General features: G+C 38.3%; 1 protein-coding gene across 4 annotated transcripts in view; it reads left to right on the plus strand.

The window, feature by feature from the left end:
• TRAPPC9 (trafficking protein particle complex subunit 9) overlaps nucleotides 1-22,148 on the plus strand; it is a 528,370-nt gene that overhangs the window by 35,423 nt on the left and 470,799 nt on the right. For all 4 annotated transcript variants that reach the window (XM_054814465.1, XM_054814467.1, XM_054814464.1 and 1 more), the window contains 2 exons: nucleotides 1,759-1,902; nucleotides 17,518-17,644. In XM_054814465.1, coding sequence (XP_054670440.1) covers nucleotides 1,759-1,902; nucleotides 17,518-17,644 — 271 coding nt within the window. The remainder of the gene's footprint in view (nucleotides 1-1,758; nucleotides 1,903-17,517; nucleotides 17,645-22,148) is intronic.

Consider the following 22,148-nt stretch of genomic DNA (forward strand, 5'->3'; position numbering starts at 1 on the left):
CCAACCCAAACCATTCTGTGATTCTATCAGTTTCTGAAAAAATTATATGTGAGAGGAGGCAGAAAATGTGAAGTGAACTAGACAAAGATACAAAGAGTCTAGGAACAGGGAATGAGCTGGAAAAGTTATGCTGTAGCCTATGATGGAAAAGGAGAAGATTGGGATAGGACTGTATTGGGAGAAGAGGTTGTAGAACTTCTGCAAGAAGTGACAATGAAAAAGAAAAAGTCACAAGTGGTGTTTATCTTTCATTTTTATCTTACCTTTATGTTGCACTGAAGTGATTTGTCAGATTTTACCCCTAAAATGGCTCTTTCAGACACATATCAAGTACAGTGATCTTTCCGTAAGAATGACATTTCACACATGAAAAGTAATGTGACTCTTGTGTGCAAAATATAAACTCTCAAGGTTTGGTTGCAGTAAATATTTCTAAAAAAGTTTGCCAAATCTAAAGGGTAATTTTAGAAGGAAGGCTGTTTAGAAGTTTATGAAGTATTGCACATCTTGGAATATCTGTTATTTAAAAATTATTGCTCTTGCTTACTACTAAAACAGGTTAAGTTTCATGAAGAGTACTGGATATTATATTTTTGGAAAAACAGTTAATTATGATGATCTATTTATTGTTACCATAGATACTTTACAAATATGAAATAATTTATAGTTTGAAGCATAGTTTTTAAAGCCTGAAAATCAGGAAATGTGCTTCATGTCCTCTAGTTTTATTGCTTTTTACTGACTTTTAACAGCCAGGAAAGTATTGAGAGAAAATATCTTTTACTTGATCTTTAGAGAGTTAAGAAATACTTGATTTGGGTAACAATGAAGTTTCTTTATGAAATCTCTTGTGAATGTCTTGTTCAGATAATTTCAAAAAATGCAAACTTTCAAGTTTTTGTGCATTGTTTGGTTTTTACTTCATGGGAAGTGTTAACTTCATTTCTTGAATTCTAACGATAAATTTATTAGTCAATAGACAGGTGTCCTGGTTTTGGCTGAGGTAGAGTTAATTTTCTTTCTAGCAGCTGGTATAGTGCTGTGGTTTGGATTTAGGATGAGAATAATGTTGATAACACACTGATATTTTTAGTTGTTGCCAAGCAGTCAAGGACTTTTCAGCTTCTTACACTGCCCTGCCAAAGAGAAGACAGGGGGCACCCAAGAAGCTGGGAGGGGACACAGCCAGGACAGCTGACCCAAACTGACCAAAGGGATATTCCATACCATATGACATCATGCTCTGTATATAACGGGGGGTGGGCGGGGAGGCAGTTCAGCTCGAGAACTAGCTGAGTATTGTCTTTGGTTGGTGAGCAATTGTGCTGTGCATCACTTGTTTTGTATATTATTTATTATTATTATTATTACTGTCTTCTTTTTCTGTCCTATCAAACTGTCTTTATCTCAACCCACGAGTTTTACCTTTTTTCCTTTTTTTTCTTTTCATTTCTCTCCCCCATCCCACTGTGGGGTGAGTGAGTGAACAGCTGTGTGGTCATTTTAGCTACCTGCCGGGTTAAACCATGACAACACGCTCATAAAACAAAAAATGCTTTCACATCTAAATATTCAAGCAAACTCAAAGATCCTAATTTTTCTTTTGTTTTGAGATTTCGATTTTGTAATTATTGGTTCCATTGGGCAATTTTTCTAAGTGCAATTAAATTACTGCTTAGTATATAAAGAAAACACAAACCTATTGGTTTGTGATGACTTCTAGTTTTAAAAAGTATTAAATGACTACTTACTTTATAGGAACCCATAGAGGATGGGCTGCAGTACAGATGCGTTTGCTTCATGAACTAGTATATGCTTCCAGAAGAATGGGCAATCCAGCTCTATGTGTCAGGCATCTGTCTTTCCTTCTCCAGACCATGCTGGATTTTCTTTCTGATCAAGGTATGATTTTTAAAAGAAAGAAATATTTTCATTTTCTTCTGTCCTGCAGTCAAATAATGTAAGTTTGTTTTGAAATATACTTAATTTGAAAAGTAATGGAGAGCACAGAAGTTAGGGAATTCTGTGTCTGTATGAGGTAGTTTGTTGATGGTAATCAATCACGTATACAGTGTTATTAGTTTTAAATATTAATGTTCTGACCTTGATGTGTAGTATCTAAAATAAAACCTCCTTTACTATTTTCCATCTGTAGACTGGCTGCCTCAAGCCTAATGGTTTATTTCCTCTGTAAATATTAAGAATATGATCAGAGGGCTTAATTTGCGTGTGGATTAAAAAAATATTATTTGAAAATACTAGCAGCCTTCATAAGTGCTATTAATCAAGAGATTGAGAGGAGCTGAGGTTGAAAAGTAAACACAGAAGAGTGTACGGTAGTTCAGACTGAATCTACCATGAGTTTTCTGATGAAATATGTTTTCTGATGAAACATTCATAGTCTGGATACAGAATTCATCTGAGGGAGTAGGCATGATCCTCATCTCTGAGACAATGAACTTGTAGAAGCTGAACATGGTGGAATTGAATTAAACACTGTTTAAATAGGACAGTAGGCTTATGTTTCTGTGGTTTCTTTCATTTTTTTTTTAAATTCAATAAATTTCAGTGGGATTTATTAAATTAATTAAATTTGTTAGTAGATGAATCTATCTGTGGATGATTTTCAGAAATGGTAATGATGTGTGTAAGGACCTTTTTGCAGGGGAGAGCCATGCAGCATTTAAAATCTACATGGAAAAACAAAAAGTGACAACTGTTATGTTTGTATTATGTTTCTTAGGAAAAATACTTTAAATGGGTTTGTTTATTACCAAGATAATGAACTAGTGATGAAAGTTTTTTAAAAATGTTTTTGATTCACAGTAAACTAGGTAAAAAGTGCATTTTTTTTTTTTTTTTCAGTTAATCCCATGTTTATGATAAAGGGGATAGGAGGAAAAAAAAAACCAAAACAAACCACTACACCATTTTACTCTATCTCCTTTAGTTATGGCCAAACGTCTCTCCCTGGTGACTTCTGCAGCAAAGAACTTTGTTGGCAAGCTTTAGGTCTTTGCCTGGCAGTGAATTCCCTCTGTTTAGTGGCTCAAATCAGTAGAGGAGGAAGGAGAGGAACTGATAAACTGGAATAAATTATCTTTCTGTCTGTAGATCTTATTCGCTGTGAAAAGGTCCTTGGATTTTCCAGGACTTTAATGAAGCTTTGTTGATTTATGTATGGAAAGTTTGGCTGAAGACAAGGCTTTAAGCTCTTCTACTATGCATGCCCACATATGATATTGCTAATCCCTAATCCTAAAAAGGTTTGAAATCTTAGAGAAGCAACTTTTGTGTTTCTTGTCTTCAAATGTTATTTGTCTGAGTAAAGCTTCCAGTTTCGTAACACCTATGATAACTGTGATGTTTAGTGTCTTTGAAAAATCAAACTAAATGTTCTCCAACGGGTTTGAAAAATAGCTGAATCTCTTTCTCCTTCTCTCCTGAAGACATCCAAAATAGAACTTGCTGTTGTGTTTGAAGTCCTTTATTGATAGCATGTTGCTCAGACATGGGTAGTGGTGTTCCAAACTAGCCAGACTGTGGATGACAGTGCCAGAAATGTATTTCTGGCTTGTAATTTTTTTTTTAATTCTTCTGAGATTGATTTCGTATAGTGTTGTGCAAGGGTCCATTTAGCATAGAAGATTACTTATAAATTTATAGCTCTTTCGAAAATGTCAAAATGTTAGGAAAAAATAAACCAACAAAACACCTGAAATCTTAGATTGTAGTACAGGACAAAAGCAAGATGATTTGAATCCATAGGATTATGCTACTTACCATTTTAAGTCTGTGAACTGTTTCCCTTATATTATGAACTTTTTAAAAGTGTTGTAATTAATAGTAGTCTCTGATAATCACATGACTGAAACTTCCAGGTTTTCTTAACCAGTTAAAGATTTAATTAGGAAACTGAAGAAATTCAGTAGCATTGGAGTTCAAGAATGCTAAGTTTTTATTATTTTTCTGTGCTGCATAGAAAGTTGCCAAGTTACCAGTTAAGTTACCACATTGGCTGAGGTCATTACGTGGTCAGGAGTTGTTTTTTGTGGTTTATCTCAGGTAGCGACTGCATGCCATGGCTGTACTTGGTCAGTGGGATGATAAAAACATAGCTCTACCTAAGAAAAAGGATTTTGTTCCTTTCAGAGGTCCTGAGTTGAATTTTCAGAAATATCCCTAGCTGTATATATTTCATTGATGTGATTCTGAACTCTATGATGGCAGGATTCTATCCCTGCTGCAGTAGTGGCTATTGCTTGGTACTTCAAAATCATATGACACGTTGATACATGCTGTCCAAACGTTAGAGGTTTGTAAGTTTGGCTCCAGGCTGTTTTCTCATGAAAACAATCTCTCACTTTCCAGAAGATACTTATTCTCAGCCCGTGCTGAGATCATCTTCTGTGATGAAGAATTTCTGCCAAAATTTAAACCGAATGCTATTTCAGTTCCCATCTAGATCGATTGTGATGCACTTGTCAGTGTTGGCTGGGCAGATGACTTTGATGCCTTGACAGCTTAGAGTTGTTGGTAGTTGGACGACCAGGGACTGCATGACAATAATCTGAGATCACTTTCAGAACCTTTTCATCTTCCTTTTGAGACTGCTGTGCTCAGGTGATGGCTGACACGTCAACTGCTGGGGTGAGGTCTGTGTCTTTCGCAAAGAAGTGATGAGCTTTGACTAAGAAAAAAATCCCTAAACTTTGTTTATCTTTAGAAATTATGGTTAAGCCTGGACTGATCGTAATTTGATCATGTCAGACATGGTGTCTGACAGCTCTTAAAATATGCCTTTCTATCTCACAGCTTGAAAGAGGAAACTATGCCGTATATTACAGACATTTTTATTTATAGAATAGATTACATATGCGTTCACTTGGTGATATTTAAATTTCAAATTGCTATATAGAAATATAGGAAATAAAAAAGAATATTAAACTGGGCTTATAAAAATTGACAGCTAGACCGAAAGCGAATGTGTAAATGCCCTTAAGTGTAACCCTTCTGCCAAGCCTATATTGGCAGCAGTAAAGACCAGATTCAATTTCTGAGGATTTTTATCTAAAACATTGTCTTGAATTTCCACCCAAACACCTGGGAAAATGAAATCAAGCTGCATGGGCACTTGGTGAGTTATACTTCTCCACATTGATTTGACTAAATGGCATTTCACTGGAAAAAGGTATAAAAATAACCTATAAACATATAAATAACTGCTGCTACTCCAGAGCATGGAATAATTTAAAACCACCTCTTGTTTTGAGGGACTGCTGGAGCAACTTGTTCCTATATGTTCACCTAGCTGTATCCTGTTCTCTTGTGTATGTCTTGCTATGACTTTCTCACTTTGTCCCTGTTTAGACTGCTGTAGCAAGAGTTCTTGAGAGCTTCAGCTCATTTCTTCAGTTTCAGATGGTTGCTCGCCATTGCTCCCTTCTGTTTGCCGTTCCTCCTGCCTATTCCCATAGTGCTGCTCCTCTTTTTTTTTTTTTCCTTCTATTCTTCATATTTAGGTCACAGGAAACAAGATTATAAGTATCAGAAATAAGATGTAGGATAAACAAATATGGATGCATGATTTTAAAATGAACAAACCACAGTAGTATTAAACTTTGAAAGGAGGAGATACATAAAAGTGAGGAAGCTAACTGGAAGAAATTAAAAGGAGTAGTATGTTTGCTGGTAGCATGGAGACTGCTTACAGATGTCATAGTAGATTCTCAGTAAGTGTATTCTCCTTCGCCATTAAAATAAATAAAAAAATAACTACCCTTGCTTTTTTCATTAAACAGCAAAATAAATGCAGTTGGGGGAGGGAAAAAAAAAGTTTACTGTCTAAAAGTAGATGTGATGTCCAAACAGAAAGTAGAAGGGAATGTCAACCCTGGTAAGTTAAATGGGGGCAGGGAGGAAGGAGGAGGAACATAAGCCCAGAAAAGATTTTGAGGAGTAACTTGCTGAACTCATGACAGCTAATAACTTCTACAAATACATTAAAAGCAGGATGCCTGACAGAACTGAAACATAATTGAGATATAAAAGAGATGTTCAGGGAAGATTGAGCTGTATCAGAAAGTTTTGATCAAGGTTCTTTTTTTAGGAAGGAGGTTTGGTCCTTCCTCTAAAGAGAATAAATCTGTGGAATTCTTTCAAAGTGTAATTAGAAATGGTTTATGGTGGGGAGTGATCTTAACTGTAAAATGAGTAGTAATAAAATTTAGGCACTAGGTAAGGTTCAAAGATGCTAAAAGAATTTAAAAATTAAATAGTTGAACAACACTTGCAATTAATAGATTTCTTAAATTGTCTTCCTTCTCATTTTGAAATTACAAATGGTAAGTGTATCTGCATTTTTTTGAGTTCAGAGAGGGATGGAAGTTAACTGAATGAGGTGGGTGTGTCTTCAGTGTAGATGTCTCCATCCTAGTCATCCTAATGATCCTGACCATCCCAGTGATTCTTTTGACAAGATTCATCACTCCCTTTACACATATACGGCTGTCTCGTCAGTACTGACTAGGTGTCTGCACCTGACCTTAGTCATAGACGCTTCTTTTGAAGCAAGGTAAACAGAATTCCATCCTTTGAACCCATCTGGAGTTCAGTAAATTTGATATTTTTACTGGGTAAATTACAAGAAACTGTAGTAAATAATAGTAGGCATATGGATAATTGTGATCTAATGGGAAGGAGATAGAAGATCTTTGAAGCGTGACTTCTTTCTGTAGATGTTCTTTCCAAGGAATGATGGGGCATTTAAATGAGTGTGATTTAGTTAATACAGTGTTCCCAATACAATGTACAAAGCCCCTTTTGGTACATTGATTAATGATTAGAAGATACAGAAAGAAACAATAAGGAAATGAAATTCTGGTGTTGGCGAAAGACATTATTAGTCACGTGGCATAGACTTTTGGTTTTCAAAACAGTTGTAAGGTATTAGGAAACTGGAAAAAATTATAGTATCACAATTTGTTGCCGAGCCAGAGTAATTTAGAAGAGTTTCCAGAGTAGACTTGATTGTGATTATTATTTCTTGAGAGTGGAAAATAAGAGATCCTGTGTTGGAAACCTCGTCTTAGAAGGTCTGCTTCTCCTAACTGTCGCAAGTAATCCCCTGAAATGTGTGATGTAGGCAACAACTGCTTTGCTCTATAGCTTCTCTCCTTTTGTGCTGCAATATTTGCTAATAACAGACCTAGCCTGTCAGCACTTTGCAATGTTTTGTAGTCATAAGGAACGTTATTCCTGAATACCGCGTTTAAATTAGGACAGCGTTTTCCCTAGGATCCTCTATAGTGTGTAAATTAATTTTTAGAAAGGTAAAAGTTATTGATTTGAAGGGCTGAAAAGAATGAAGCTTTAATCCAACTGAACAGAGAATATAATGCAAATTAAAACTTGATGTAAACTTCTGAGCTGAAGTGAGGTTTACTTAACTGACGTTAATGAACTTGTTTTAATGCACTGCCTTGTATTTTAGTTGACAAAGTGCCTGTGAGTTGTTTTTGCCTAACCAATAAATCTTTCAAAAGGGAAATACTTTGTTTGATCTTATAGTATTAAAATTAACTGATTTCAGGATGGAGACTGAAATCTTCAATGTAATTACCAGGGAATATTTATAGCAGCGCAGTAGGTTCTTAGCCATTAATTGGAAATCTTTTTACAGTTTCAGCATAGTGCCATATCTTATCTGTGTACGTACATATAAAAAAGTATATGTATGTGTGTGTGTATATATAAAAAAGTAATTGAACAGACTTGTCACCTCTTGTATTTGATGTATAGCAGTGGCACAAAGTGGTGTAAGAATGAATATAGCAAAAAAGCTTGAATGTAAATGCCTTCTGACATACTGTGATGAAAGACTTCTGAGATTGCACATGAAATAGGAGGAGGCTTCTTAGAAGCTACTTAACTCTTCTTATTCATCATGGTGCCATGAATTTTGCAGCTTTTAATCTAGTTCTTTGTTTTCTTCTGTTGTGTACTATAAAAATTCAGCACTGTTACTTGCTGCTGTTGCTGGGAATTGTTTATCTGCAACATTTTTCCCTGCTTTTTAAAAAAATCTTTTTTCTTTTTTTAATTCAAAATAGTAGCAGCAGGGTAAAACTCTCTGGGCTTGTTTTATTCTTTTAAATTCTCTCTCTGGAACTGGTGTTTTCTAGAGAAAAGCTAACATTAAATAACTTCACTCCAACTGCTTTATTAAAAAGGTGTAATTTATTTTCCTGAAATACATGTCTTTTAGACTATGTAGAAAGTAAAGATTACTTAGAGGAAAATCACAATGCCTATACAATATTTATCTGTCTCAAATAATGATCTCCTTATCCTTGTGTTCCTTGAGTAACTGATTCAGATCCTAATTCAGTGAATGTGTTAATTTTGCAGTGGAATAAATAAATGAGACTGAGTAAACTAGCAACAGTGATAAAAGATTTAAATTCATTTGCATAGCACAACATGTGAAGACCAACAGTTGAGTCATATGTCATGTGAAAGAAAAACACTGTAATGGAAGTGAAGACTGATCCAAATTGTCTAGCAACGTAAACAAACCTAAATGTGGTGTTCCCCAGGGGTCAGTACTGGGTCCAGTCTTGTTCAACATCTTCATCAATGACCTGCAAATTTGCTGATGATACTGTGGTGGGTTGACCCTGGCTGGAGGCCAGGTGCCCACCAGAGCCGCTCTCTCACTCCCCTCATTCACTAAACAGGGGAGAAAAGGCATAACGAAATGCTTGTAGGTCGAGATAAGGACAGGGAGAGATCACTCACTAATTGTTGTCACGAGCAAAACAGACCAAACTTAGAGAGGGAATTCATCTAATTTATTACTAGGCAAAACAGAGTAGAGGAATGAGAAAATAAAATCAACTCTTAAAACACTTCCCCCCACCCCTCCCATCTTCCCGGGCTCAACTTCACTCCCGGCTTCAACCTTCCCCCCCTCAGCGGCACAGGGGGATGGGGAGTGGGGGTTACGGTCAGTTCATCTCACGGTGTTTCTGCCGCTTCTTCATCCTCAGGGGAAGGACTCCTCTCATCGTTCCCCTGTTCCAGCATGGAGTCCCTCTCATGGGGTGCAGACCTTCAGGAGCAAACTGCTCCAGCGTGGGGTCCCCCACGAGGTCACAAGTCCTGCCAGCAAACCTGCCCTGGCGTGGGCTCCCCTCTTCACGGGTCCACCGGTCCGGCCTGGAACTTGCTCCAGCGTGGGCTTCCCACGGGCCACAGCCTCCTTCAGGTGCCTCCACCTGCTCCGGCGTGGGGTCCTCCACGGGCTGCAGGTGGAATCTCTACACCCCCTCATCCTTCCTCCATGGGCTGCAGGGGGACAGCCTGCTTCACCATGGCCTTCACCACGGGCTGCAGGGGGATCTCTGCTCCGGCGCCTGGAGCTCCTCCTCCCCCTCCATCTGCACTGACCTTGGTGTCTGCAGAGTTTCTTACATCTTCTCACTCCTCTCTCCGGCTGCAAAAGCTCTCTCTAACTGTTTTTTTTTTTTTCCTTCTTAAATATGTTATCACAGAGGTGCTGATTGGCTTGGCCTTGGCCAGCGGTGAGCCTGTCTTGGAGCCGGCTGGCATTGGCCCTGTCAGACACAGGGGGAGCTTCTGGCAGCTTCTCACAGAAGCCACCCCTGTAGCCCCCCCGCTACCAAAACCTTGCCATGCAAACCCAACACAGATACAAAACTGGGAGGAGTGGCCGACACACCAGAAGGCTGTGCTGCCATTCAGCGAGACCTGGACAGCCTGGATAGTTGGGAGGAGAGGAACCATATGAAATGCAACAAGGGCAAGTGTAGGGCCCTCCACCTAGGGAGGAATAACCCCAAGCACCTGTACAGGTTAGGGGTTGACCTACTGGGAAGCAGCTCTGCGGAGAAGGACCTGGGAGTCCTGGTGGACAACAAGCTCTCCATGAGCCAGCAATGTGCCCTCGTGGCCAAGAAGGCCAAATGGTATCCTGGGGCGTGTTAAGAAGAGCATTGGCCAGCAGGTCGAGGGAGGTTATCCTCGCCCTCTACTCCGCCCTGGTGAGGCCACATCTGGAATATTGTGTCCAGTTCTGGGCTCCCCAGTTCAAGACAGACAGGGAACTACTGGAGAGAGTCCAGTGAAGGGCTATGAGGGTGATGAGGGACTGGAGCATCTCTCGTATGGGGAAGGCTGAGAGAGCTGGGTCTGTTTAGCCTGGAGAAGAGAAGACTGAGAGGGGATCTCATCAATGCTTACAAATATCTAAAGGGTGGGTGTCAAGAGGATGGAGCCAGACTCTTTTCAGTGGTGCCCAGTGACAGGACAAGGGGCAACGGGCACAAACTGGAACACAGGAAGTTCCATCTGAACATGAGGGAAAACTTCTTTACTGTGAAGGTGACCGAGCACTGGAACAGGCTGCCCAGAGAGGTTGTGGAGTCTCCTTCTCTGGAGAGATTCAAAACCCACCTGGATGTGATCCTGTGCAACCTGCTCTAGGGGATCGTGCTTTAGCAGGGGGGGGTTGGACTAGATGATCTCCAGAGGTCTCTTCCAACCTGTACTATACTGTGAGTCTGTGAAGTCTCTCACATATGACTTACCATTGTTTAGACTTGTGTGTTGATGAGGTACAGACAAAAACTCCAGCCAACACCATATCCAAATTCTTAGGAAAAACAGAAGCTCTATCATTACAATAAAATGGTGCATTTCTTTATGCAGAAGTTCCTATTAATTTGTATAAAGCCATTCATGAACAAAATGAAGTTTCTGAGCTTTAACTGAAAATTCCTATCTTCATGTAGTTAGCTCTCATTTTTGAAGAAGCCTGATTTGATCAATTGAGGGAGAAGATAGAAGAGTTCAAACGAAGAAAAGTTGCAAAGATTTCATTCCAGACAAAAAAGATTACTTTGGGGAAGACATACTTTAATTGGCAATATGAAGACATGCAGAATTTGTGCTATATTTTTAAGAGCTAAGGTTTTTAGCTTCCTTTGGTACATTTTAGAAGGTGCTATATTAACTATTTTACTAAAATTCAAATAGATTTTATATGACACTTAACAGACTCAGTCCTGCTCTCTTTAGCCTAAAGCCAAATGAAGGCACTGGAATCAAGGCTGCTACTGAAAGTAGCACTTTATATGTAAAAAAAAAAAACCAAAACCAAAACCTATCCAGGTTTAAAAGAGGGTTGTCCTTGTACTTTGGTGAACTCCCCATATAATGTCCATTGAGTATGATTGCATGTGCTAAGCAAAGAAGAGTAAGATCTTTGAGGTTCCTTCCAACCCAAACCACGCTATGATTCTATCTAGGAGTGATAATGAAGAAATGTTTTGGGTTTGTGGGGTTTTTTTTGTTTGTTCTTGAAGGATTGGAAAACTCAACTATGTGTTAGTTGAGAGAGCTGATATGTTTTAGTTGTGTTTTCAGACAGTTGTCTAGTTCTGTAAACAATTAAACTATCCTTTTCTCAAGCAAGTCTTTTCTCTTTGTATCACTAGTGGAGGCATTGAAACTTTGAATTGTAATAATCCTCTCTGGCCAAATTCCAGTGACTTTGCATAACAGTATATTGGCAAGAATGTCCTACTGAAATCAGCATGTTATTCTTCTATCTTCTGTCTCTGTGTGCTCCTTCCACCCAAAATACAAAATCAGATGTGTTTAACAGTTATGCCATTGTATCTAAATTTTTACAAAGCTTGCTTTGCTCAGAAGCAACTTTGCGGCAGTCCTTACCTTTTTTTTTTTTGTTATGGAAGTTATTTATGCTTAATTTGCTCCACTTTACATTAAGGTAGGTCTTCTGGTATTTCATAACATGAAAAAATCATTAATATTGTTCAGTGGTTTACATACTGATTTTTGTATGTCAAAATGTATTTTTGTAGTGTTCAAAGTATACAGACATCTGACGTTCTCGGATACGGTGGGGAACTAGATACTGAAATTTTAATGGCATGTTTCTGAACTCTGACTTCAGCTATGTCAATTTTTCATGAGATTTTATCTAAAAATATTTTTGTGTTAGCTGTGAATTTCAAACTGACTGTGACTAAATGTGTACACGTTTTATATAATTATTAAAAATCTTGTAATAGAAGACCGTGGTCTGTTTAGTCAATCTCATCCCATTCTCTCTCTGTGGTGGTCATCTTAAAAGCAGAAAACATTATTCTGACACACACAAAAGTCTTCTTTTTGTCTATATTGAAAAAATTATCTTCTTTCCCCCACCTTCCTGCAAAGTTAGTAGTAAAGCTGGTAACTTTTTTCAGAGATGAGCTGTTACACAACAGATAACTAAATCCTTTTGCTCTCATTCTCTTCTTTGTATGGATGGAGACACTTTATTTGATATTTTTCATGATGATCTGTTCATGAAAGTGGGTTTAGCTTGTGGGTGGCATAGATTAATTATTTTCTTGTTGTTCCTGCTCTTTTCCCTGTCAAACTGTGAATTTTATTACTTTTAGTCTCCCCTGTATTTATTTAGAGATTTATTTTGCTGATTTCTCAAAGAAACAGGATTCATATAATACATTGTGTGCTGGTGCCTTTCTGGTTTTCCCCATAAGAATAACTTTTGAGTCTATTGACAAAATGCGGTGTGCAGAACAGATCAGAGATGTTGATTTTGGTGCAGTTTCATGACACTTGTTTATACGTAGAAAAGGTAGATGCTAATAGTGCCCTGAAGATGCAAAGGAAAAAAGACCATTAATTCTCACTCGTCTGGGTCATTTTGTTGTCCAGTTGTCCAGTCAGCCTACGTGTGCTTCCTGTCTAACTGATGATGTAATGAGTATAGGTAGGAATATGAAATGTAGCTGTTCAGGGCAGTATAAAAAACCATAGGTAAGCGCTGAGATTTTTTGCAGTAGAGAATATTGGAATGAAACCCCAGCATTCCCTTTGTTGTTTTCAAAGCAACTTGTTCAAGTATCAGATCTCTGAACAGTTTGAAGCTGTGTTTACTTGCTCCGTGTATTTTTCAGAAAAAATATTAGAGATGCTGTTTGTTTACCAAAACTCTAGAAAATGCTGTTATCCAACACCCGTCAGGCTTAATGTAATGGAAAACCAGGCGATGCTTGCCTGCGAATTAGAGGAGACCCGCTCTGTTTTGCTGAATTAACCGAAATACCAAATTACTAGATTGATGATGCAAGTCTTGCTAAGGCATTTCACTTACAACATTAGTTTGGTTGTAGTAGTGAAGAGTGATGTACTGAGTGTACAAATAGGATGCTTACTGTCCATCTGCATCTATCCGAAACTAGAGCTGAGGGACTACATGAAAGGTCATTAAGACCTTCGCATACATGCTATAATCTAGTGATTAACTTCAAGGTAAAAGGTTTGTAGCGGTTACCGTCTATTAATACTCAATTTCTATTTCAGCTTTTTTGAGGGTCTTAAAGTATTTTGAGGCCTTTTTGAAATTCTTTTATAGTTTAAAGAATACACTGTGTCTTGATGGCAGGGTGATGCTGAAGATCTCCCTGGCAGCAGATACTGACTTTTTTCTTTTTTTTTAGCTTCTCTAGTTGTAAGAGGCCAAGCAAATTTTTTTTTTTTTGGGTGAAGGAAAGAGTTTCTAGGTGCAGAAATTACTGTTTCTCATGCTTTTGCTGCTGTCAGGTTGACTTTTCTGTGTTGTTACTAGTAATTTATCAAGGAGATGTTTGACCCTCAGTTCCTGAGAAAGTTGGGTAGACGAGCTGGCTGCCACTTCTCAGGGGCCGACTGCTGCAGGACGTCTCCTCGGACTTCTCCTTTGTGAACATTATTTGCTCTTTTCAAGGGGGGAGGAAAAGCTCAGGCAGCACAAAGAACCCTGGGTACTAGATTTTTTTGTTAAAACTTTGATTCTAGGCTTATCACCAGGGGGAAACTGAAGTCAGAAGGCTTTTAGCTATTTGTTTTTCAAATTCATTTTTCAATATTTTAGCAAGTTGCATAAGGAAACAAAGTTGTTTGTCTTCCAATGTAATTGGCAGGTCAGACATAAAATGTTCTTTCTTCATTCTATTTTGCTGTAGGTTGTTCTGCAAGGGACACAATGACTTGTTCAAAACAAGATCAACCAATTGGTTGGTTGTATTTTTAATATTTGACTTAGTTTTTAATGGGTAATAACCGAGACCGAGTACAGATAATTTAAATTTCTTCAAATATTAAAGAGCTAAAATATACAGTTACAGCAATTGTGTTCTTCTAAATTTCTCCGTTACCTGCCAAAGCATGAAATGCTGTTTGTTATACAGTTCGATCACAGTTACTGAAGTGCTTAAAAATGTTGGTAGTCTATAACTGACCTTCCTGTCCTGGTCTGATTTTTCAATGGCTCCATTACTCTGAAATACTGCTTCATGTTACTGTGAAACTAGCAGAAAGACTTTTCTTTTTCACATTCAGTAGCTTTCAGTCACAAATGGTTTCTAACTGTGCAACTGAAGCTTTCAGATTTTTGAGTTCTCATATTAGAAGAAGGTTTGAAGCAGCTTTGGGACAAAACCGATGTTCATGGTGTTGACATGAAGTAGTTAAGCAAAAAATTACCAAGAATATTGGTGGACTTGCAAAATTTTCAGTTGTCAGAAGCAGCCAAAAAAAAAAAGGTAATGAAAACAATTTGGTATGAAAAGGGGAAATTGTACTATGAGGTTATACTGAACAAACTGAGAAGTATGTGCTCGAGTGGCAATGCTGACTCTGGCTTTGTTCAGCTTTATTTGGTTGCAGCCATTCTATGATCCTGATCTTTCAATGAGTCTGGAGAGAAATTCAAGGGGAAAAATAAATAAATAAATCACAAATGTAGTTATTCCAGATGAGAAAATAACCCATCATTTCTCACTCAATAAATGAGTCTCTGTAATACCTACCCAAGACTATCCAGCAGTGTTTCCAGCTGCAGTGAAGGCTTTTAAAGCTGTTCAGGTGAATTCAAAGGTCAAAGGATCAAGTGGTGATTGCTTTCCTGCTGACGTATACAAGCATGAAGACACTAGGTGGGTAAAGACCTCCAAGAGTAGCTGTTTTCTATCTCTTCTTTGCAAAGAGAAAGGTTAGTACCAGTGATAACTGTTTTGGTCACAGTCAGTCTTCTAAACTATGGGTCAGGAGACTTAGTAGTTGAATAGATCCTCCTAGGAGGTTGGTGCAGTTTTTGATTGTGTCAAAATACGATGACAGCCAGGCAGATGCTAGGAGAGTTCAGAGCTGTTTGAAAGCAGCAGCCTGTAGCAGGGTTTTGGCAACTATTAGGCTTTGCAAATTTAACAGAAAAAAAAAAAGAGAAGTTTGTATCATTCATTTGTACCACAGAGATCGGGTAGCAGAGATGCTTGGTCAAGGGAGAAAGGCTCCAACTTTTGTGTTCAGAAGTGGCTCTCGGGCAAGATCATGCAGATCTTGCTCTTATGCATCATGAATGCTTCTTGATGGGTCTTATTGATGTAGATTCCTTTAGCATCTCAGCTGAGATGCAGTGCTAAGTAAAAAGTAATAGAGCTGCTGGCTTGGCAGCAACATGTTTTTAACTGCATTTCATAAAATAACATAGAAAAATGTCTTATTTTAGCCTTGTCTTTGTGGAAAGCATGCTGAGCTTCTACTGTGAAATAAAAATGCTACTCTCAAATCTGTAAACAAATTCTTTTTGCAAGTGGCAGCATGCTTTCTTTGAATACAGTAATTGACAATGTTTCACACTAGGAAATGAAAGCTAAATCTTCAGAATGACAGACCTCCAAGTTTCAAGCAGAATTAAGCACGTACTGCAGCGTTGTCTTCATCATTCTTGGTAGCTGTGATGCTCTCCATCGCAGTGGATTCTACTTGTACTATGCGCCCTTGGTCACATAACGTGGCAAATAGCAACCTGAATGCTGTAGCCTAAAATTTCAATGAAAATACTCAGTCTTGAACCACTACAACTTCTGGCTGTTCTACACTGATCCGAGCGTGTGTGTATGTCTAATCACGTATTTTTGGGAACACCTTCTATGTGCAATTAAAATGTGGTGAGTGGCTCGAGACAGTTCAGTGAAACATAGACACAAGCAAGGCAATTTGTCAGTTATGTGCCATTAATTTCACAGTGAAGGCGACTACAATCAATGCTTATTTGCTTTGAAAGAGTATGTGCTCATGGCCTTAGAAGCTTACAGACAAAGCTGGATTGATGTGGGCAGCACAAGCATCAGTGGATGTTTGTGCCTTTCAAGGCCCAAGATGGCGTTTCGGGCAGTGGCATGGTTTACAGGATACGTTTCTCTCACATTTTTCTCACTCTTCCCTCTCACAGTTGCTACGCAGCATTTTTTACCCTTTCTTAAACATATTATCACAGAGGTGCCACCAGCTGATGAGCCCAGCGCAGGTCCATGTTGGAGTTGGCTGGAACTGGCGCTCTCCAACATGGAGCTACTCCTGGTCTCCTCTCCCAAAGGCCGCCCCTACAGCACCCCTCATTACCAAAAATTTGCCGTATAAACCCAATATACTTGTCTAAGCAGGTTTTTTTGTACAGCGGTATTTGCTATCACCCTTCCCCTTTCTATTTTGTTTTATCATTGAGTATTTTGATCTCTGAAGTATTTTCTAGGAACAATTTAGTTATTGAATAGTTATTTTTATTGGTAGCGCATATATGGAGGAATGTTCACTGCTTTAAAGTAATATAGGTCTAAGATTTTCCAGCTATCTCGTTCTCCCCTCTAAACACACGCTCTTGGATTTATTTCTGTTTGCAGACTCCCGTTTCATCAGAGAAACTTAATTTTTGTTCAGGCTCTATATTTCCAAATAAACATTTTTTTTTTCTGGAGACAAAATTGTATACATTGTTGAAAATAATTGTTGGATAAAATTCATAAGCATTTATTGCACATTATTGAAGATAACCCATACAACCTATGTTTGTTTGAATGTTCTTGTATTTTTAAGCAAAACAAAAGAAAAACTTTCTTACTGGTTGTTATGATTTAGTAGTATAATATAGTACAATTATTTTAAGAATTCATAGTTTTTAATACAAGGCAATATCAAAAGTAATTTGTTTCTCCTCTTTGCCTTTGGTAGTGTTTCAGCTAATGTTTCAGAGCAGGGCTTGTTCACATAACGATGCTATTATTAATAACCTTAACATGCTTGAGGCCAGTTATGTTGGATATGCAGATTTACTACATAAATTGTAGAAATTTTTATTTTGACAATGAAAAAAACAACAAAAAGTAGGTATAGACTGAAAAGTTTCTGAAAAGTCCAGAAAACTGTCTTGCTTAAAGTCACTTAATTATATTTGATCCATCCATTAGGGCTTCTGGAGCATAACTCCAAGCATTGTATGCAAAAATTAGTTGGCATTCCATTAGAGTTATTTTACCAAACAACCACCAAGTAAAACTTGGGGTTATAACTTCATCTTAAACTTTTGTTACATGTAAGTTTGAAGTTATTTTTAAATTTTATTTTAAATTTGTTTTCTAGAAAAGAAAGATGTAACACAGAGCTTGGAAAGCTACACAGCAAAATGCCCTGGTACAATGGAATTCATCACTCTTCCAGATGGTTTGAAGTTACCTCCTGTTCCGTTCACCAAATTGCCTATTGTGAGGTAAGACTTCAAAATACAATCTTCAACTTTTCCACAGTACCTGTCAAATTTTAAAGGATACTGGGAGGAGGTAGTCTTCTCAGTTTACGTAACTTGTTCACAACATGGAAAAATGTCAAAATGTCAAATTGTTTTGAGAAGTTCTTAGGCAAAAATAGAGCCTTTCAGCAGAAAATACTTTCTGTGGCCTTTAGTTTCAGCAGGAGAGAGGTTTAGATTTGGTGGGGGGTTTTTTTGTTTGTTTTTGTTTTAAGCTGTCATTCAGGAGTTTTTGATGCAATCGAATAAAAATATTTTGTATTGGCAGCTGAGATTTAAGTTAGATGCCTGATTGTACTGAAGGTCCACAAGATGGATGCTATCTCCCTCCGTGGAGCTTGGAACTCAGCTGGAACTGATGCCTCTTGTAACTATTCCTTTCCAGATGCTACATTTTCAAGCTGGCACCTTCGCTGGCCTACTCTATATCTATGTTCCTTTTTGTGCCTGTGTGCCAAGGCATATCATGCAGTCAGTCCAATGAATAATACCTTGTTTAGGTTAAAGCCTAGCATGAAGTATTAGGGGAGAGTCAGAGAGAGAGAAAACAGCCATTGGACATCAATAATAAAAGAAAAGGCTAAAAGAAAATCTTTGTCAAGAAGTGGCTTTTTGAAAGAAAGGTAATTGCTATTCAGAAAAAATAGAAGTTCTTGAAAGGAGTTCTCATAGAGATTTGAGTTCTCAGTGGGATGTTATCAACCATTTCATGAAGCAAGAGTTCTGGTATCACGAAGAGATAATAAAGTGTATAACTAAAGAGTGAAAATTATGTTTATTTTCAGATTACTTTTAGTCTCTAAAATGAAAATGAACGTTGTAGTCTGTGACCATTTTTCATGATACAACTAGTTTTACTATGTTCTAATTTCTTCTTTTTTTTTCCACATTTACTGAAGAAAGAGACCTTGTCTAACTATTTGTAGTGCGTTTAACATGATAGGTTTGTTCACACTAACAATTTGTTGTGTGGGAGGTGCTTGCTTAAGGTGCAGGTTTGACTGGAGCATATGGATGTATGTGGTCAGATGGAATTGTATGCGGAATCGGAACGGTCACATCATTTCCAGTGGTGGTCTGGAAACTGTTTTGTTTGGTTTTTTTTCTCCTGGTTGGACCAAGTACAAAGCTGTGCACTGGCTAGCCAACTGCGTCACCTCACTTTTAATGTGTACTCACGGGGGGAAAAATGCATCCTCCTGAGGTCTTCCAGCACTATCCCCTCAGTGGATCCAGTTAGCGCTGACAAGTCATCTAGGATGACTTTCCAGATAGCGGCTTTGTGTTGCCTGTTCAGTGGTGCAGTGCATACTTTGGGGTTGCAGCTGGTATCAACTTATTTGCTGGAAAACATGCAGTGTGGACATATGATGCCAAAACTTTCACTGTTAGAACGTAAGGTCTTTTCCAATCAAAATGATGCGGTGATTCTATGAAAGCTACGTATTGCAGTGGGAAAGTTAGTTGACTAATTGGTCGGTTGACAGCTGACCTTGGAGTTGATTTAGTTTCACAAAAAAAAAAATCTATGTATAGGGCTAACCCAGTCATATTTTACTATCCTCAGTCATATTTGCAGTCAAGACACATAGGTAGTTACTTACAGGTTTTTGTAACCTAATTTAGAGATCTGCTTTAGGATGAGTTGAATTACTGGAGCATGTGGACTCTATTGACTGATTTTCCATTGACCTTAAAGATGTCCAATGATGAGTTCAGGTAACTGTGTGTAAGACCAACAAAATATGTTCTAAACCAAGAGTTTAATGGGGTCAGGAAAAAGGCAGAATGGTCAAACTGAAGAGGGATCTCATATGACAAATGCTTCAGCAGACACAACTTATTTACAGGTCCAGGACGTCAGTTGGGAACTAATACCACACAGTGTGTGACTGAATCTGAGCTTAAAATGATGACACAAAACGTGCATAACACTCACCTGTAAGGTGACGACACCCAATCCCAGGAAGTTACTTGGGATAGCATCCCCATCCAAAGGGAGGGCTTCTGGTCACGGACCCGCTGCTCCAAGGAGAAGCACTCAAAGGGGGTCTTTGGCGGGGGCCACATTTATACCCTGGGTTGGATCTGAGCTGTGGTCATCTCTTGGTCATGGTCGCATATGGCTCCCATTGGTGGAGGGGTCTCCTGGGTGGACTTACTGGCTGAGGTGGTCTCTGGTGGGCTCAGGGATCTGGGGTACATTGCTGGGGGTTCTCTGCATACGTGCCCGACAGCACACTTGCTTCCCACCAAACTAGCCACCGCGTCCCTCTCTGCCGAGCTGTTAGACCCATGGGGAGGAGGGGGGTGCTCCTGCCACAGTGTGTTAGATGAGTTCCCTGGTGAGTAAGTACATTCTGAAGGCAGGTTCCCAGCTAAATGCATGGAGGAGGCCTCTATTTCTTCTCCTGAAAGTTTTTAGACGACAAACTTAGCGCAAATTTTAACCTAGCCTTTTTTTAGCAAGAAAAGTTAAATAGTATTAAAAAGATGGAAGTTAGTTAAGCAAACTTGCATAGTCCTTTCTAGTACTTGAGTTATGTGATTGTAGAGAGAAGTCAGAGCAAAAGCTTCCATGAAAATGTTTTTAAAACAAAATAATTTCTTTTGAGAGCAAGAGTGCTGTCAGCCACTTAGTGCCTCTTGCAGATCTCTGTTCTAGGAATAATCTTAGTATTACACAGTATAAAATCAAAACTACCTTCCTTAATCTGACTGTTTACGGTATCTGTCTGCCTTGGCTATCAAATATCTGCAGAAATGCAATGCTAAACTTCTCTTCTGGGTCTAACCCTTAACTTGTGCTAAAAAAGCAGCATTGTCTTTAGCTGTGAAGTGTTAAATCCTGAATTAGTCTCAGGTTTTTGCTTAACTTTGAAACCATGGAGGAGGTGGATTGTACTGGATGTATTCCATAGTACTTGTTCTTCATGCTGAATATTGAAGAAAATTCAAGTCTGGAAGATATGGGGAATGCCAATTGAATCGGGTTTTTTTATAGGAGTTGTGCAAATAGAGGCCAGTCAAAACTTTGGCAACGGATTACCAAGACATCAATGGGAAAGGCTCTGCCTCACTTAAAATATTTTGTATGTTGAGAGAAGGGGACACGCACATTATATTTACTTGTTCCTAGGGCTAGCTTTAAGAGATTGCTCACCATCCAGGTGCTTCATTTTCACTATCAGTTTGCGCTGACCTGGCTGCGCTTGGAGTGTCGAAAATAGTTGCTGCTGTTTTGCTATGGGGTGAGGAACCCAACATCAACATTATTTAACAGTTAAGAATTGGTCTTTCTGCTCCTCTCCTCCTCTCTCCTCCTCGTCTTTTGAAAGTTCTATAAAAGCCATAGTGATAAAAATCCGTAATCTTAGTTGCAACTAAATTTAAAGCCTCCAGTTACATCTATGCAGCAGATTTAGTGTATTGCAGAACCGTCCAGCTAGTTGGAAAACAGCCGTGCTGCAGGACTGCAGAGCTCTTAGAGCTAATCATGCTAATTTTTGATATGAACTATAAATGTGTGGAAATGTGGTTTTGATCAATGTTGAATAACATAAGCTTCCGATTCAATCCATGTTAGAGCCCTCTAGAAACACATTTACCGATGGTGATTTCTATTTACTGTTGGCATTTCATGGTCTACTAGTTTTTAATCCATTTAATGTGGGGTGCTCATTTTGAATGCAGATTTCTTAATCAAAATACTGTCAAACATTGAAGTGCCACAATGAAATCGGAATTTAGTTGCACTGTTACCTTTTTCTTCCCCGTACCTATAAAGCAATAGAAGAGATTTGGCTTGGCAAAATCTTTTGTTTGCCATTACTCATGTTAAATAGTATCTAATGTCTAGCTGTCCTTTATTTAAGTATGGTATTCTTTATCGTCTTTCTTTTTTTTGTGTGTGTGTATCCTGTCTTTTAACTAGATGCTTGATCATTATTGATCTGCTTTAAATATTATAATATTTTTAGGTATTTTCTTTTAGCCCTTGGAATTCTGGGGTTTTTTTTGACATTTCAAATACTGTAGTGCAATCTAGAAAGCTCCTTGATGAATTTTTATTTCTTTTCATGAAGCTTAAGAAGTAAAAAGCATGTTGGATTGGAAAGTATTCCATTATAGCAGACTATAAAATCATCATCTAGTATTTTCTATAATAAAAAAAAAACCCACCAGAATTTATTGTCTTGCTATTCTAATAGATGCACTATTTCCATTTTCATAATTTACTTATGTTGAAACTATGTTTCTTCCTAATATATTTAACAGAAGAAAGAATTTTCAAGATCCTTAGGGCAGTGAGGAGGGTGCACAGCAAGCTTACAACCCTGGACTTCAGGAGAGCAGTCTTCGGCCTCTTCAGGGACCTGCTTGGTAGAGTACCATGGGACAAAACCCTGCAGGGAAGAGGGGCCCAAGACAGCTGGTTAGGATTCAAGGATCACCTTCTCCAAGC

This window comes from Grus americana, chromosome 2 (genome assembly GCF_028858705.1).
Source record: "Grus americana isolate bGruAme1 chromosome 2, bGruAme1.mat, whole genome shotgun sequence".
Lineage (NCBI taxonomy): Eukaryota > Metazoa > Chordata > Aves > Gruiformes > Gruidae > Grus > Grus americana.